General features: G+C 40.5%; 1 protein-coding gene across 1 annotated transcript in view; it reads left to right on the top strand.

Moving 5' to 3' along the window:
* Nucleotides 1-18150, top strand: part of CES5A (carboxylesterase 5A) — a 75458-nt gene that overhangs the window by 50924 nt on the left and 6384 nt on the right. Inside the window, 3 exon segments of the mRNA XM_055078911.1 lie at nucleotides 447-587; nucleotides 3342-3410; nucleotides 6156-6303. Coding sequence (XP_054934886.1) covers nucleotides 447-587; nucleotides 3342-3410; nucleotides 6156-6303 — 358 coding nt within the window.

Raw genomic sequence — 18150 nt, 5'->3', positions numbered from 1 at the left:
GTTCCACACTTGAGCATGCATCAGACTCACCTGGAGGGCTGTTTGCTGGACTCCACCCCCCAGAGTTTTGTATTCAGCAGGTCTGGGATGGAGCATGAGAATTTGCATTTCTAACAAGTTCCCAGGCGATGCTGACAGCTGCTGATCCGGGAGCCATGCTCTGAGGACCGTTGTGCAGGGGTATTATATTTCTTAGGTTATTACTATTATTATCCCTATTTAGCAGATGAGGAAATTAAGGCCCAGAAAAGTTGAGCCCCTTTGCCTAAATGAATGGCAGAGCTGGCCAGGCAGCACTGATGTGTTGGGATGGGCCAAGAGTGGCTTATTTTTCCCTTCTTAATGCCCTTTGCTATAGTGGGTTGGCTCAGCTCGGCTAGGGTTTGGGGACAGCAGATTTCGCGAAGAGAAGCAGCTGCCGATTTTTCTCTTCTTCCTTATTTCAGAAAACCAAGTCTTTCACTCGAGTGGTTGATGGCTTTTTCTTTCCTCATGACCCTTTAGACCTATTGGCTCAAAAATCATTTAAGCCGGTTCCTTCTATCATCGGAGTCAATAACCACGAGTGTGGCTTCCTGCTGCCCATGGTGAGAATTCCTGCTGTGCCTCCTTCTGGCCCCTCAACAGTGAGGCAGCTGTTTGCTTCACACTGGGTACGCCCATAGATTTCACCCAGCGTTATAAGGGCTGGAGCCCATCACCCAAGTACGCAGCTTGGGTGTACTTCTCATCTTTCCTCTCTCTGAAGGAAGAGAACTACAGATTGGGGGCAGCCGTAGCAAGTGTCCACGCTGCTCCTCGTATAGGTTTAAAGAAACAACTCTACAACAAAGTAAGAGAGGATTGGACCCATTTGAACTTTGTTCAAAACATTACAAATGATTGTTTCAAATAAGCACTGCTACTACCTCAAAGGTGAAATTCATACAGGTTTAGAAAACTTCAGTCCTTTACACTCTCATGTCCAGCCTTGGTTCTGGCATTTGATTTCCAAGAACGCTCTCTAAGGCAGTGCAAGTTGCAAAATTATTGAATTGTTTCATTCATTCAACAAGTATGAACCAAGCATTTACTATGTGCCCTGCACTCATAAAAAACTAGCATTTGGCAGTGAGCAAGTCACATGGTTCCTGCTTTTTGCCAGCTGACATTCTCAAGGGGAGAGACGGGTGACATGCAAGATTGAAAGGATGGTTTCAGAGAGTCTAAGCGCTATGAAGGACATAGACTGGGAAGAGGAGGCTTCTTTAGGGAGGGAAGCAGGGGTCGGGAAAGGCTTCTCTGAGGAGGGATCATTTGAGCTGAGGCCTGAATGCTGAGTGGGAGCCATGATTTCTTGACCCTGTAGTTTGAGAAGACCCTCCCCCATTCAAAATAAGCTTTTCATCTGTCCTCAGAAGAGCAGAGTGCTCAATTCTTAATATATCAAAGTTCATTTCTGCAGACCAACCTCTACCTTTCAAGCTGGGGGAAGTGCGGTTATGAAATACAGAAGTTTGTCGAGTTACAAGGCTAGTTGGTGACACTCTAGAATCAGAATCAGAACCCTGAGTTCACTGAGCTGTTAAAGGCGTGTTCTGGTAATTATTAATTTGACACATAGACCAGTGTTTCGGGGTAAGTAGGGTTGGGGATTTTTTTCCCTCATAAATGAGGCAACTGAGTCACAGGCTGTGGCTTAAGTTAGGTTTTTTAATGCTTTCTGGATCTGTGCTAGAAAAAGGAAGGCAGCCGCTACTGATAATAGCCACGCCACCATAACCACTGTGACTGAGTGCCTTCCATAAGCCAAGTGCATGCTGTCTGTACAACTTGCAAACAGGCATTATTATCCCCATTTTGCAGCTAAAGAAACTGAGACTCAAAGAGGCTAATGTGACTTTCCTAAGTCTCCTAGCTAGAGAGGAGACAGCAGTGTATAAATTTTGTGTATTTAGGCTCTGCCTGTAAACGCTGAGTTCTCCATTTACCTGCTGTGTGACCTATAGGGAGCTCCCTAACCTCTCTGAACCTCTGTTCCCTCATCTATGAAATAGGGCTAATGTTATTACCCACCTCACAGGTACACATCAGGTAGCCTGGCATATAGTCTAAGTGCTCAGTAAATGTTAGATATTGGAATTATTCAAGTGGGAGACCAGAACTTGGTGCCCAGGTCTGCATGCACAAGAGGCTGCATGGGTGCTGTCATTCTGTGTGACCATTGCTGGTTGTTTGAGACCATGGGAAATCTCCAAAAACCAATCCTAGCTCCTGAACTTACAGAGAGGGGTCTTGTAGTTAAAATGTACTTGTAGATTATTTCAATGACTCTGGGAGAAGACAGATATGTTTAAATATCTGTCATGACTCGTTACCCCAAGATTTTCAGCAGAAGATGTACCAGAGAAATTCATTTGACAAGTGAATACTACTTCTACCCCCTCATGCTTTTAAGCTGTGATATTGGCTAGGGAAGGGTCATTTTAAAAATAATTGCTCGTAGCTCTTACTCTGTACCAAGCAGCCCCTGTGTTTTTAACCATCCTCTTTGCAGCCTCACTAAGCTGCCTGCCCCTGCCAACTGCTGGCTTCTGAGACCCTAATGACAGAGGTCTTTAGAAAGAGAGCAATAAATAAACCACTAGTTTTGAGATTTTCAACCTCTCTTTTAACTTGCTGTTGAAGCCAAGTGGTGGCCTGTATTAGTTTCCTAGGGCTGCCATAACAAAATAACACAGACTAGTGGCTTAAACAACAGAAATTTATTTTCTCAATGTTCTAGAGGCTAGAAGTCCAAGATCAAGGTGCCAGCAGGTTTGGTTTCCTCTGAGGCCACCCTCCTTGGCTTGCGGGTGGCCGCCTTCTTGCTGTGTCCTCACAAGGTCTTTCCTATGCGTGAGCACCCCTGGAGTCTCTGCACGTCCAAATTTTCTCTTCTTATAAGGACATCAATCGGACTGGATTAGGGCCTACCCTACCGTCCTCATTTTAGCCTAAAGACCTCTTTAAAGACCCTCTCTCCTAATATACAGTCACATTCTGGGTGTTCAGCATAGGAATTTGGTAGGGGACGCACTCAGTCCATAACATGGCCTTTCCACAGGGCAGCAACTCAGCTCCCACAAGACTGCAGGTATGACAGGGAATGGCTGCCTCTTATCAAATGTGAGGAGAAGAAACTTCGTTGCTCAACCAACCCACTGAGGCTGCTCCTTACACATGGACCTCTGGGGGCTGAAAGGGTTCCTGCTCTTGCCAGCCTCCCCTCTGAAAGGCGGGTGCCTGGGCCCTCAGGGAGACCAGTTTCCCTTCTGATGACCTGCTGTGCTCACAGAGAGGGCACCTGCTTCTTTCCACAGAAGGAGTTTCCTGAGATCCTCGGGGGCTCCAACAAGTCCCTCGCCCTGCAGTTGATACACTCAGTCCTGGTAAGTGAGCCTGACTCTCCAAGATCCATTCATTTCACAGACCTCCTTGGGTCATACACAGGGGTAGCACTGGGGGTACAGATCTTCCTCATTCATTCATTTAGTAGATCTTTACTAAGCAGAGTTCTGCAATCCCTTATCCACAATCTCAACATCCAAATCGCGCTGACAACTCAAAGGTTTCTTGTAACCCACATGGCAGCCAAAATTGACCTAGACTGATACGTAGCCATTGGTCTTTATTGTTGCTATACGTTCATTCACTTTATCCCACCATATGTTTCTCTGTGGGCATATTAATGTGGGGGCTGGGGTGCTGCCCCGTCCCCCCACAGCTGAACATATCACATAATATGCAGCATATGTACTGGATTATCTGTCTACAAACAGAAAAGCTCTGAATTCTGAAAAGCACCTGGGACTAGGGACCCATATTCACTACATACCTACATACCAGCCAGGCACTGTACTAGGTTCTAACAATACCGAGGACCATTACTCACTCACTCCCTGCACTAGGGATATAGAGATATATTTATCCTAGACACTAGGATATAGAGATGGATTTCTTTCCTTCCTTCCTTTCTTCTTTCCATAAACATTTATTCAGTATGTATTTTGTGGCAGATTCATTTCATTCATTTTTTATTGAACAAATGTTTCTTATGCATCCACATGGCCCAGAACTTCCCGAGGCACTGGGTGCAGTGATGAGCAGGCACTCCCCCCTGCACTTGAGGGACTTAGAGACTGTTGCGGTGGACGGACATGACCGGGCACTTTGATACGGTGCTGTACACACCAGAGCAGAGATGTGTTCGAGGCCCTGTGGTACCTGCAGGAGGGAGCAGGTGGCTTCCTCGGGGAGGAAGCCTTTGGAGGATGAATTACGTTTGTCTGGTTAAAGGAGGAGCAGGACTGAGGGGAGCCGGAGGAGCTGAGAGGACCACTTAGGAGCAGAGAAGTGTAAGGAGATCAGTGGAAGAGGTTGGCTGCAGCAGGGGAGGATGCTGGCAGCTGTTTCATGCTATGGAAGGAATATAAAGTTTATTTGGGGGCTGGGAACAGAAAATGAGAAGCATGCTTTGACTTCCACTTTAGAAATAGCCCTATGGCTGCAGAGTGGCCCAGACTGAAGGCTGGGGATCCATCAGGTCCTAAGGCTTAGAGGGGATGTTTGGTGAGTCTTGGTTGTTTGGTGATGAGAGTTGGGATGAAGGTTTCAGATATTTAAAATATGTTGGACAGAGGAATTTCTCAGGCTGGACTGGAGATGGCCTCGTGGAGGAGGAGGCCATTGATCTGGGCCTTAGCGAAGGGGAACATTTGAGCAGGAGGGCATGTCAAGAGGAGAAGGTATCTTGAGCTAGGTCCCAGCGGGTGGGAAGTAGGGTGTGTGGGAAGCTGCAGGAGGACCAGAAGGGCATGCAGTCTCTCCTCCTCCCAGTAGCAAGGCAGGAAGTACTTTCCAAATGGTAAGTAGTTTTCTCATTCAGAAGCCATAGTTTTGCTCCAGAACCCTAGGCGTCTGCACTGTGACTGCCCAGCGGGGGCTCGCCAGAGGCTCCACATGGCATATGTACCCCCCTTGGATACCTCAAGCACCAAGGTGTCTGCTGGTCCTGTGGGCCACGCAGGGGAACTTGCACCAGAACCTGGACCTGCTGCAGAGCCCTCACTTGCTCTGGGCCTGATTAAAAGCAGTCAGCCTTCAGAGGACCCAGTGAATGTGTCCAAGCAGCATTCCCTGGCGTGGTATACGCTGCCTCCAAATCCCAAAGAAACCTATGAAGGGCTGTGCCTCTGTCTTAGTGTTAGGGGGTTGAGGTGCAGTAACTTTTCCCAGTGTTCCCCAGAGCACCAGACTCCCAAGAACATCACCAATGTGGCAGACCTTGAACCTTTATGATGTTTCCCTTCCATCCTCTGGCATTTGTGCTGGGGCCACACTGAAGGACTGAAGACTGGGAGGCAGCCTGGTGTCAGGTCAAAAAAGCATGGGATGCTCTGTTAAAGGACTTGGCAATGGGTTTCAGAGGGAACTGACAGAACTGAAGGCCTGCTCTGTGCCAGGCAGCATGCTTTTCTTTTTGTATCTTGTGTGATCCTCTGAACAACAATTGTTGTTGAACAACAACAACAATAAATAAACAACAATTTTTTTTTTCATAGAAGAGGTAACTCCAAGAGACCAACTCGCTTAGATCAAAGAGCAAAGGTCTGGAGACAGTGCTGGTACCAGGAGCAGGGCCAGCCTCAGGAGTGTGCAACCTGTGTAGTTCAAAGGGCCTCATGCTTAGAAGAGTCTTATACTTGGTTAAATGTTCTGTTGTAACTACCTTGAAATTCTTAGAGTTTTTGAACAAGGACCTCACATTTTTCACTTTGCACTGGGCCGCATAAACAACGTAGCCAGATCTGCCCAGGGGTGGCTGTTTCTGAAATATTTCAGAGAGGCGTGCATACTGTGATTAGAGGATGAGATTTGGATGCAGATAGACTTGTGAAGGAATCATGGTTCCACCACTTTGGACAAACCACTTAACCTCTCTAAACCTCAGTTCCCTCACCTGTCAAATGGGGCTGATTTTGATACTTGCATCATAGGGTTACTGCGTGGATTAAATGAGACAATGCATGTAAAGCACTCAGAATTTTGCCCGCAAAGGCAAATGTTTGACTGTTGTTGCTGTGTGTTGGCTATTGCTGTTGACCTAGATCTCTTGCAACCATGATGTTTTACAGCACATCCCTGTCCAGTATTTATACCTTGTGGCTAATGAATATTTCGACAACAAGCACTCTCTGATTGATATATGAAATCGCTTCCTGGATTTGCTTGGAGATGTGTTCTTTGTGATCCCTGGGCTGGTCACAGCTCAATATCACAGAGGTGAGTCTCCTAGCACCACTCCTCCCACAAGGCTGGTGGCTGCAGGGATCCCTGTTGCCTGCTGACTGTCCACCTGCTCTGCCCTTCTGTTCCTTTGCTGAGAGGGAGTTCCCAAGGCTGTCTGCGATATAGCCCTGCATGCTGACCTTTGCAGTTCCCCTGCCTTTCAGAGTTCAGAAATGTTGATCAGTTCTTGTTGTTTATATTCCTTCCCCTTCTTCAGGACCCTGGAGAAAAGTTCTACCCCTCCATATTTTCTGGGGCCTGGCCCCCACTTTCCTTCCTCTTCAGAAGTGTCTTCCCAAATATCTTAACTCTAAGGAGTAGTGGAGCAATCAGAAAGAGAAGATTACTCGTGGGGAAGCAAACCTGCCCTTCTTTCTTTTTAAAAAAATTTTATTTTTATTTATTTTTTAAATTGAAGTATAGTTGATTTACAAAGTTGTGCAAATTTCTGCTGTACAGCAAAGTGATTCAGATATATATGTGTGTGTATATATATTCTTTTTAACATTCTCTTCCTTTATGGTTTATCACAGGATATTGAATATACTTCCCTGTGCTATACAGTAGGACCTTGTTGTTTATCCATTCTATATATAATAGTTTGCATCTGCTAACCCCAAACTCCCACTCCATCCCTCCCCACCCCCCTCTCGCTTGGCAACCACATGTCTATTCTCTATGTCTGGGTCTGTTTGTTTCATAGATAAGTTCATTTGTTGTCATATTTTAGATACCACATATAAGTGGAATCTCATATGGTATTTGTCTTTCTCTTTCTGACTTTCTTCACTTAGTATGATAATCTCTAGGTCCATTCATGTTACTGCAAATGGCATTTCATTCTTTTTATGGCTGAGTAGTATATATATATATATATATATATATATATATATATATATATATATATACACACCCCACATCTTGTTTATCCATTCATCTGTCGATGGACATTTAGGTTGTTTCCATGTTTTGGCTATTGTGAATAGTGCTGCTATGAACATAGGGGTGCATGTATCTTTTTGAATTATAGTTTTGTTCAGATATAAGCCCAGGTGTGGGACTGCTGGATTATATGCCAACTTTATTTTTAGTTTTTGAGGAAATTCCATACTGTTTTCCATAGTGGCTGCACCAACTTATATTCTCACCAACAGTGCAAGAGGGTTCCCTTTTCTCCGACTTGGCAATGGGTTTCAGAGGGAACTGACAGAACTGAAGGCCTGCTCTGTGCCAGGCAGCATGCTTTTCTTTTTGTATCTTGTGTGATCCTCTGAACAACAATTGTTGTTGAACAACAACAACAATAAATAAACAACAATTTTTTTTTTCATAGAAGAGGTAACTCCAAGAGACCAACTCGCTTAGATCAAAGAGCAAAGGTCTGGAGACAGTGCTGGTACCAGGAGCAGGGCCAGCCTCAGGAGTGTGCAACCTGTGTAGTTCAAAGGGCCTCATGCTTAGAAGAGTCTTATACTTGGTTAAATGTTCTGTTGTAACTACCTTGAAATTCTTAGAGTTTTTGAACAAGGACCTCACATTTTTCACTTTGCACTGGGCCGCATAAACAACGTAGCCAGATCTGCCCAGGGGTGGCTGTTTCTGAAATATTTCAGAGAGGCGTGCATACTGTGATTAGAGGATGAGATTTGGATGCAGATAGACTTGTGAAGGAATCATGGTTCCACCACTTTGGACAAACCACTTAACCTCTCTAAACCTCAGTTCCCTCACCTGTCAAATGGGGCTGATTTTGATACTTGCATCATAGGGTTACTGCGTGGATTAAATGAGACAATGCATGTAAAGCACTCAGAATTTTGCCCGCAAAGGCAAATGTTTGACTGTTGTTGCTGTGTGTTGGCTATTGCTGTTGACCTAGATCTCTTGCAACCATGATGTTTTACAGCACATCCCTGTCCAGTATTTATACCTTGTGGCTAATGAATATTTCGACAACAAGCACTCTCTGATTGATATATGAAATCGCTTCCTGGATTTGCTTGGAGATGTGTTCTTTGTGATCCCTGGGCTGGTCACAGCTCAATATCACAGAGGTGAGTCTCCTAGCACCACTCCTCCCACAAGGCTGGTGGCTGCAGGGATCCCTGTTGCCTGCTGACTGTCCACCTGCTCTGCCCTTCTGTTCCTTTGCTGAGAGGGAGTTCCCAAGGCTGTCTGCGATATAGCCCTGCATGCTGACCTTTGCAGTTCCCCTGCCTTTCAGAGTTCAGAAATGTTGATCAGTTCTTGTTGTTTATATTCCTTCCCCTTCTTCAGGACCCTGGAGAAAAGTTCTACCCCTCCATATTTTCTGGGGCCTGGCCCCCACTTTCCTTCCTCTTCAGAAGTGTCTTCCCAAATATCTTAACTCTAAGGAGTAGTGGAGCAATCAGAAAGAGAAGATTACTCGTGGGGAAGCAAACCTGCCCTTCTTTCTTTTTAAAAAAATTTTATTTTTATTTATTTTTTAAATTGAAGTATAGTTGATTTACAAAGTTGTGCAAATTTCTGCTGTACAGCAAAGTGATTCAGATATATATGTGTGTGTATATATATTCTTTTTAACATTCTCTTCCTTTATGGTTTATCACAGGATATTGAATATACTTCCCTGTGCTATACAGTAGGACCTTGTTGTTTATCCATTCTATATATAATAGTTTGCATCTGCTAACCCCAAACTCCCACTCCATCCCTCCCCACCCCCCTCTCGCTTGGCAACCACATGTCTATTCTCTATGTCTGGGTCTGTTTGTTTCATAGATAAGTTCATTTGTTGTCATATTTTAGATACCACATATAAGTGGAATCTCATATGGTATTTGTCTTTCTCTTTCTGACTTTCTTCACTTAGTATGATAATCTCTAGGTCCATTCATGTTACTGCAAATGGCATTTCATTCTTTTTATGGCTGAGTAGTATATATATATATATATATATATATATATATATATATATATATATACACACCCCACATCTTGTTTATCCATTCATCTGTCGATGGACATTTAGGTTGTTTCCATGTTTTGGCTATTGTGAATAGTGCTGCTATGAACATAGGGGTGCATGTATCTTTTTGAATTATAGTTTTGTTCAGATATAAGCCCAGGTGTGGGACTGCTGGATTATATGCCAATTTTATTTTTAGTTTTTGAGGAAATTCCATACTGTTTTCCATAGTGGCTGCACCAACTTATATTCTCACCAACAGTGTAGGAGGGTTCCCTTTTCTCCACACCCTTTACAGCATTTGTTATTTGTAGACTTTTTAGTGATGGCCATTCTGACTGATGTGAAATAGTATCCCATTGTAGTTTTGATTTGCATTTCTCTAATAATTAGTGATGCTGAGCATCTTTTCATGTGCCTGTTGGCCATGCGTATGTCTTCTTTGGAGAAATGTCTATTTAGGTCTTCTGCCCATTTTTTGATTGGGTTGTTTGTTTTTTTGGTGTTGTTGTTGAGTTATATGAACTGTTCGTTTATTTTGGAAATTAAGCCCTTGTCAGGCGCATCATTTGCAAACATTTTATCCAAGTCCGTAGGTTGTCTTTTTGTTTTGTTTATGGTTTCCTTTGCTGTACAAAAGCTCGTAAGTTTGATTAGGTCCCATTCATTTAGTTTTGCTTTTATTTCCATTCCCTTGGGAGACTGACCTAAGAAAACATTGTTTCGATTTATGTCAGAGAATGTTTTGCCTAAGTTGTCTTCTAGAAGTTTTATGGCGTCATGTCATATTTAAATCTTTAAGCCATTTTGAGTTTATTTTCGTGTATGGTGTGAGGGTGTGTTCTAACTTCTTTGATTTACGTGTGGCTGTCCAGCTTTCTCAGTGCCACTCGCTGAAGAGACTGTCTTTTCTTCATTGTATATTCTTGCCTCCTTTGTCAAAGATTAATTGACCACAGGTGTGTGAGTGTATTTCTGAAAGCTGCCCTTCTTTCCTTTCTCCCTTCTTTCCTTTCTCCCTCCCTTCCTCCCTCCCTCCCTCCTTCTTGCTTTCTCTCTTTCCTTCTTTCTCTCTCTTTCCTTCTTTCTCTCTCCCTTTCTCTCTCTCTCTTTCTTTCTTTCTTCCTTCCTCCTTCCCTCCCTCCCTCCCTCCCTCCTTTCTTCCTTCCTTCCTTCCTTCCTTTCTTTCTTTCTTTCTTTCTTTCTTTCTTTCTTTCTTTCTTTCTTTCTTTCTTTCTTTCTCTCTTTCTTTCTCTCTCTCTCTCTCTTTCCTCTTCCCTTTCTGCCATCCCCCTTTCCTTTCCTTTTCACAGATATTTTTATCAAGGGCCTGCCATATGCCTGACACTATTCTAGGCCCTGGAGACATAGCAGTGAACAAAACAAAGACCCTGCAACAATGAAACTCACATTCTAATCAGGAAGACGGAAAACAAGTAAACTAGTAAATATAGAGTACCTACTTGTTAGATGGTAGTAAGTGCTATACAGTAAAATAAAGCAGGGTAGTGGATAGTATTGACAGGGTGCTGTGGGAGAATACTGTATTATAAGGTACATTAAGCTGACAGGTAAGAACCAACTCTAAAATTTGGCAGCTTGGAGGTCACTGGTAACCTTGAGAGGAAACACTTTGATGGAATGATGGAGGTAAAAGTCTGACTAAAATGGATTCAAGATAAAATGGGCAAACTGATCTCTATACTCAATACAATCCCAATCTCAATGAAAATCTCAGCAGTGGTTTTGGAAAAATGAACAAGCAGATTCTAAAACTTTATCTGGAAACATAGGGGTAGAGAAAACAATCTTGAAAAAGAATTACAAAGGGGAGGACTTACAAGTCACCTGATTTCAAGACTTATCTTTGAGCTATAGTAATTAAGAAAGCCTGCTATTGGCTGAAGGATAGACAAATAGAACAGAGTAGACAGTCCATAAGATGGACAGTTAATCAGTTTTCAACAAAGGCACTTAGATAATTCAGTGGGGAAAGGAAATTCTGTTCAACAAATGGAGCTGAAATAACTGGATATCTTAACATAAAAAGTGAACTTCAACTCCCTAACTCACATCATACACAAAAATTAGTTTGAGACAAATTATAGATCCAAATGTAAAAGGTTTCATTGTATTTAAGCAAAATTTTAAAAAATTTTGCTTATCAAAATACACTGTTAACAACATCAGCAGGAATGGTGGAGTAGGGAACTTCCAAGACTGTTCCACCACAAAAGCAGTGGATAAACTGGCAAGGACCATCAGAATCAACTTTATCAGAACTCTGGAAACAAATTGAGAATTTACAGCAAGCAAGGGAACATTTCATCAAGACATAACCTTGAGTTTCAGTTAAAGAACTTTGTGACATTTTAACTTACTCTGCACCATCCCCTGCTACCCAGCTAGGTAGTGGTCTTGAAGACAACAGCCCACACTTATAGTATAGGTTCCTAGTACTAGAGGTAGAAGAATGGGCCTTATTCTCAGTGAATTGTGTTGCTTGTTTTGACCTGTGTGGTGGCTCCCTAAACAGCTAAGCTCAAAAGGCTTGGTTTTTGTTTTGCCAAACTCAGAACTGTCTCAGGGGCTGAAGCAGCTACCTGATGGGCATTTTTCATAAACATCTGCAGGTGCCACTAGGGTCCAGGGATAACAAGTCGGAACAAATAATAGACAAGAAGAAAGACTGGGCAATGAGCTACTTTGGAGAATAAAGGCTTGAAAAGCCCCCTCATGTTCCTGAGAATCTAGAAAGCCATGTATATGTCCATAGTGGGGAGCATGCTCAGAAAAGGCCTGAGAAGGCCTTAAGCTCTCACATCTGGCTGACCCTCAGGCTCTGCTCAAAGAGAACATGAATGCTAAAGGAACATAATAGAAATTCTGGCATTGAAAATACAATAACTAAAAATTCACTAGAGGGGAACAGTGGTAGATTTGAGCATAGAGAAGAAAGAATCAGAGAAGTTAAAGATAAATCGATTGGGATTACCCAGTGTGAGTATCAGAAAGAAAAAGGAATAAAACAATAATAATAGAGAACCTAACGACCTGTGGGATGCCACCAAGCATGCCAACATATGCATAATAGGAGTTCCAGAAGGAGAGGAGAGAGAAAAGAGACAAAAATAATATTTGAAGAAATAATTACCAAAATGCCCCATATTTGATGAGAGACATGAATATACCCTGCCAAGAATCTCAGTGAATCCTAAGTAGGAGAAACTCAAAGCGAACCCACACAGAGACATGTTATAATCAAACAATAAAAAGCCAAAGACAAAGAGATATTCTTTTTTTTTTTTTTAATTTTTGGCTGTGTTGGTCTTTTTTGCTGCGCACAGGCTTTCTCTAGGTGCGACGAGTCGGGGGCTACTCTTCATTGCGGTGCACGGGCTTCTCATTGTGGTGGCTTCTCTTGTTGTGGAGCACAGGCTCCAGGCATGTGGGCTTCAGTAATTGTGGCACGCAGGCTCAATAGTTGTGGCTCGCGGGCTCTAGAGCTCAGGCTCAGTAGTTGTGGTGCACGGGCTTAGTTGCTCCACTGAATGTGGGATCTTCCCAGACCAGGGCTTGAACCCGTGTCCCCTGCATTGGCAGGCAGATTCTTAACCACTGCACTACCAGGGAAGTCCCAAAGAGAAATTCTTGAAAGCACTAAGAGAGAGGAGACTAATAATGTACAAAGTCTCTTCAATAAGACTAACAAGTGATTTCTCATCAGAAACCATGGAAGCCAGAAGGCATTAGAATGACATATTTAAGGTGCTTAAAGGAAAAAAACCCTGTCAAAAAAGAATTCTACATCAATCAAAACTATAATTCAAAAATGAAGGAGAAATCAAGATATTCCCAGATAAACAAAAAAAAAAAGGGAGCTTGCTACTAGTAAACCTGCCTGAGAAGAAATGGTGAAGTGTGTCCTTAAGGGTAAAACAAAAGGATACTAGACATTATCTCAAATCCGCAATAAGAAAAAAGAACATCATTAAAGGTAACCACTTTACTTATGCTATTTTTACTTATAATATAAAAGAAAGTATTAATGTATTTATTATTTCTAACTTCTCTTTTTTTCCCATATGATTTAAAAGACAACTGCAGAAAACAGTAATTATAAATCTGTTACTGACCCACAATGCACAAAGATGAAATTTGTAAAAATAACAACATAAAGGGGGCAAAGGTATATAGGGGGAAGTTTTTGTATCCTACTGAAACTAAGTTGGCATTAATTTGAAATAGATTATTAATTGTTAACTGTAATACCCAGGATAACCACTTAAAATAACTTAAAAATATGTAGTAAGAGAAACAGTAAGGAAATCAAAATGGTACACCAGAAAATTTTATCTAACATAAAAGAAGGCAGTAATAGAGGAATTGAAGAACAAAATATACATAAGACAAACAAAGATAGGAAACAGTTAGCAAATGGCAGAAATAAGTCCTTCCTTATTATTACATCAAATGTAAATGGTTAAGATCTCAGAAGGCAGAGATTGCAGAACGAATGCATTTTAAAAAGTAATCCAACTGTGTGCTTTCTACAAGACTTTAGAATCAAAGATACAAATAGGTTGGAATTGAAAGGATGGCAAAAAATACATTCCATGCAAACAGTAACCAAAAGAGAGTTGTAGTGGCAATACTTAAATCAGACAAAATAGACTTTAAGACTAAATAGTTACAGAGAAATTGTTACAGACTAAAAGAGACAGAGAAGCACATTATATAAGGATAAAATAGTGAATCCATCTAGAAGATATAGCAATTAAAAACCCAGATGTACCTTACAACAGAGCCCCAAAATATATGAAGCAAAAAAATGACAGAATCAAAGGGAGAAACAGACAGTTTTACATTAATAGTTGGAGACTTCAACCCCACTTTCAATACTAGAACAACTATACAAAAGATAGACAAGGAAATAGAAAACTTGAACAATACTATAAACCAACTACATCAAACAGAAACATAAAGAACACTTCACCTAACAACAGCAGATTGCATATTCTTCTCAAGTACACATGGAACATCCTCAACTATAGACCATATACTGGACCACAAAACAAGTCTCAGTAACTTTTAAAAAGATGTAAATCATACAGAGTATCTTTTCCAACCACAGTGGAATGAAGTTAGAAATCAATAACGAAAGGAAATCTGGAAAATTCACAAATATTTATAAATTAAATGGCACGTTTTTATAGTTTAGAAAATTGTGGCAAAATATGCATAACAAAAATTTTACCATTTTAATAATTTTTAAGTGTACAGTTCAGCAGAATTAAAGTTCATTCACATTATTGTGCAACCATACCATTGTCCATCTCCAGAACATTTTCATCATCCCAAATTGAAACTCTGTACCCATTAAAAAATAACTCCCCACTCCTTCGGTCTCTATGAATTTGACTATTCTAGGCACTTCATATAAGTTGAATCATATAATATTTGTCCTTCTGTATCTGGCTTAATTCACTTAGCATAATGCCTTTAAAGTTCATCCATGTCGTATCATGTATCAGAATTTCATTCTTTTCTATGACTGAATAATATTATATTGTATGTATATAACACATTTTGTTTATCCATTCAGCCATCAATGAACATTTGGGTTGTTTCCACCTTTGGTTATTGTGAATAATGCTTCCGTGAACATTGGTATACAAATATCTGTTCAAGTTGCTGCTTTCAGTTCTTGGGATGCATACCCAGAGGTGTAATTGCTGGATCATATGGTTATTCTGTTTAATTTTTTGAGGAACTGTCCTATTGTTTTCCACAGTGGCTGCACCATCTTACATTGTGCATTTATAATGCACAGGGTTCCAAGTTTTCCACATTTTTACCAACACTTGTTATTATCATTTTTAAGTAATAGCCATTCTATTAGGTGTGAAATGGTATCTCATTGTGGTTATGATTTTCATTTCCCTAATAATTAGTGATGTTGTTGATATTGAATATCTTTTCATGTGCTTATTACCCATTTGTATATATTCTTTGGAGAAATGTTTATTCAAGTTCTTTGCCTATTTTTGAATTTAGCTGGTTTTTGTTGTTGTTGCTGAGTTTTAGGAGTTCTTTACATATTCTAGATATATTAATCTTTTATCAGATAAATGATTTGCAAACATTTTCTCCCATTCTGTGGATTGCCTTTTTATCTTGTTGATAGTGTGCTTTGCTACAAAATAGTTTTTAAACAACAAACTCTTAAATAATCAATAGGTCAAAGAAGAAATCACAGGGAAAATCAGAACATACTTTGAGATGAATGAAAACAAAACCACAAGATACTGAAACTTATGGGGCATGGTGAAAGCAGTGCTTAGAGAGAAAATTATAGCTGTAAGTGCATACATTAAAAAGAAAAAAAAATCTCAAATCAATAACCCAACCTTCCACCTTAAGGAACTAGAAAAATAAGAGCAAAGTAAATCCAAAGTAACCAGAAGGAAGAATATAATAAAGATTAGAGCAGAGATAAATGAAATAGAGTATAAAATCAATAGAGAGAATGGATGAATATAAAATTTGGTTCTTTGAAAAACAACAGAGACTTCCCTGGTGGCACAGTAGTTAAGAATCCACCTGCCAATGCAGGGGACACAGGTTTGATCCCTGGTCCAGGAAGATCCCACGTGCTGTGGAGCAGCTAAGCCTGTGTGCCACAACTGCTGAGCCTGCTCTCTAGAGCCCGTGAGCCACAACTATTGAAGGCTGCATACCTAGAGCCCATGCTCTGCAATGAGAAGCCCACGCACCACAAAGAAGAGTAGCCCTCACTCGCTGCCACAACTAGAGAAAACCTGCGTGCAGCAATGAAGACCCAATGCAGCCAAAGATAAAAGTAAATTAATTAATTTAAAAAAATAATAGAAGAGTGTTTATTGAAAAAAAAGAAAAGAGAAACAACAAAATTGACAAACTCTTAATCAGACTGACCAAGAAAGAAAGAAGACTCAAATTAGAAATGAAAGTGGGTGCATTACTACAGACATTACAGAAATAAAAAGGATTATTATGAACAGGTATATGGCAACAAATTAGGTAGATGAAATTGAGGAATTCCTAGAAACACAAAAACTACAAAAACCAATTCAAGAAGAAATAGAAAATCTGAATATACCTATGACAAAAGAAATTATTGAATCAGTAAGCAAAAACCTACCAACAAAGGAAATCCCAGGACCAGTTGTCTTCACTGGTGAATTCTAACAAACATTTAAAGAAGAATTAAAACCAATCCTTCTCAACCCTTTCAAAAAAGTGAAAGAGGAGGGAGTACTTCATAAGTCGTCCTATGAGACCAGTAGTACCCTGATAGTAAAGCCAGACAAAGGTATCACAAGAAAAGAAAACTATAGACAAATATCCCATTTGAGACTAGTTGCAAAAATCCTCAACAAAATCCTAGCAACTGAATCTAGCATATTAAAAGGATTGTATACCATAATCAACTGGGATTTATTCCAGGAATATAAGCATGGTTCAATATATGAAAATCAATCAATAAATATACCTTATTAATAGAATACAGGAAAAAACACACAATTATCTTATTAGATGCAGAAAAAGCATTTGACAAAATTCAACACACATTCATGATGAAGACACTCAACAAACTAAGAATACACAGGACCTTGTTCAAACTGATAAAGGACTTATGTGAAAAACCCACAGCTGATATCTTACTTAATGGTGGAAGACTGAAATCTTTCCCTAAGATCAGGAACAAGATAAAGATGTTTCCGCCCACCATTTCTATTCAAGTTCTAGCGAGGACAAATTAAAAAGGAATCTAAATTGGAAAGAAAGAAGCAAAACTGTCTCTATTCACAGATGGCATGATATTATGTGTAGAAAATTCTAAAGAATCCACAAAAAAACATGAGAGTTAATAAATTCAACAAAGTTTCAGGATAAAAGATCAGCACACAAAAGTCAGTTTTATTTCTACACACTAGCAGTGAACAATCAAAAAATGAAATTAAGAAAACAACTTCATTTAGAATAGCATCAAAAAGAATAAATTACTTAGAAATTAATATAGGGCTTCCCTGGTGGCGCAGTGGTTGAGAGTCCGCCTGCCGATGCAGGGGACATGGGTTCGTGCCCCGGTCCGGGAGGATCCCATATGCCGTGGAGCGGCTGGGCCCGTGAGCCATGGCCGCTGAGCCTGCGCGTCTGGAGCCTGTGCTCCACAACGGGAGAGGCCACAACAGTGAGAGGCCCGCATACCGCAAAAAAAGAAAAAAAAAAAAAGAAATTAATATAACCAAGGAGGTACAAGATATGTGCACTGAAAACTATAAAACACAGCTGAAAGAAATGAAAGAATAAATGGTTTGGAAAATTTAGATTTAAGATGGCAATACTCCCAAATTTAATGCAATTCCTATCAAAATTCTGACTTCCTTTTTTGCAGAAATGGACAAGCTGATCCTAAAATTCATATGGAATTTCAGGGGACCCAGAATAGCCAAAATAATCTTGAAAAAGAACAAAGCTGGAAGATTCATATTTACTGATTTTAAAACTCATTTACTACAAGGCAATGGTAATCTAGGTGGTATGCTACTGGCATAAGAATAGACAAACAGATCAATGTCCAGAAATAAACCTATATATATCTATGGTCAATTGATTTACACAAGGCTGCCAAGACTATTCAATGGGGAAAAAATAGTCTTTTCAACAAATTGTGCTGGGACAACTGAATAACACATGCAAAAGAATGAAATTGAACCCTACCCTCACACCATAATCAAAAATTAACTCAAAATGGTTATTTGTAATGAGGTGGATGGACCTAGAGACTGTCATACAGAGTGAAGTTAAGTCAGAAAGAGAAAAACAAATACTGTATGCTAACACAT

This window comes from Physeter macrocephalus, chromosome 17, assembly GCF_002837175.3.
Source record: "Physeter macrocephalus isolate SW-GA chromosome 17, ASM283717v5, whole genome shotgun sequence".
NCBI lineage: Eukaryota > Metazoa > Chordata > Mammalia > Artiodactyla > Physeteridae > Physeter > Physeter macrocephalus.
The sequence above is the reverse complement of the archived record's forward strand: the minus strand, read 5'-3'. Positions and strand labels throughout refer to the sequence as shown.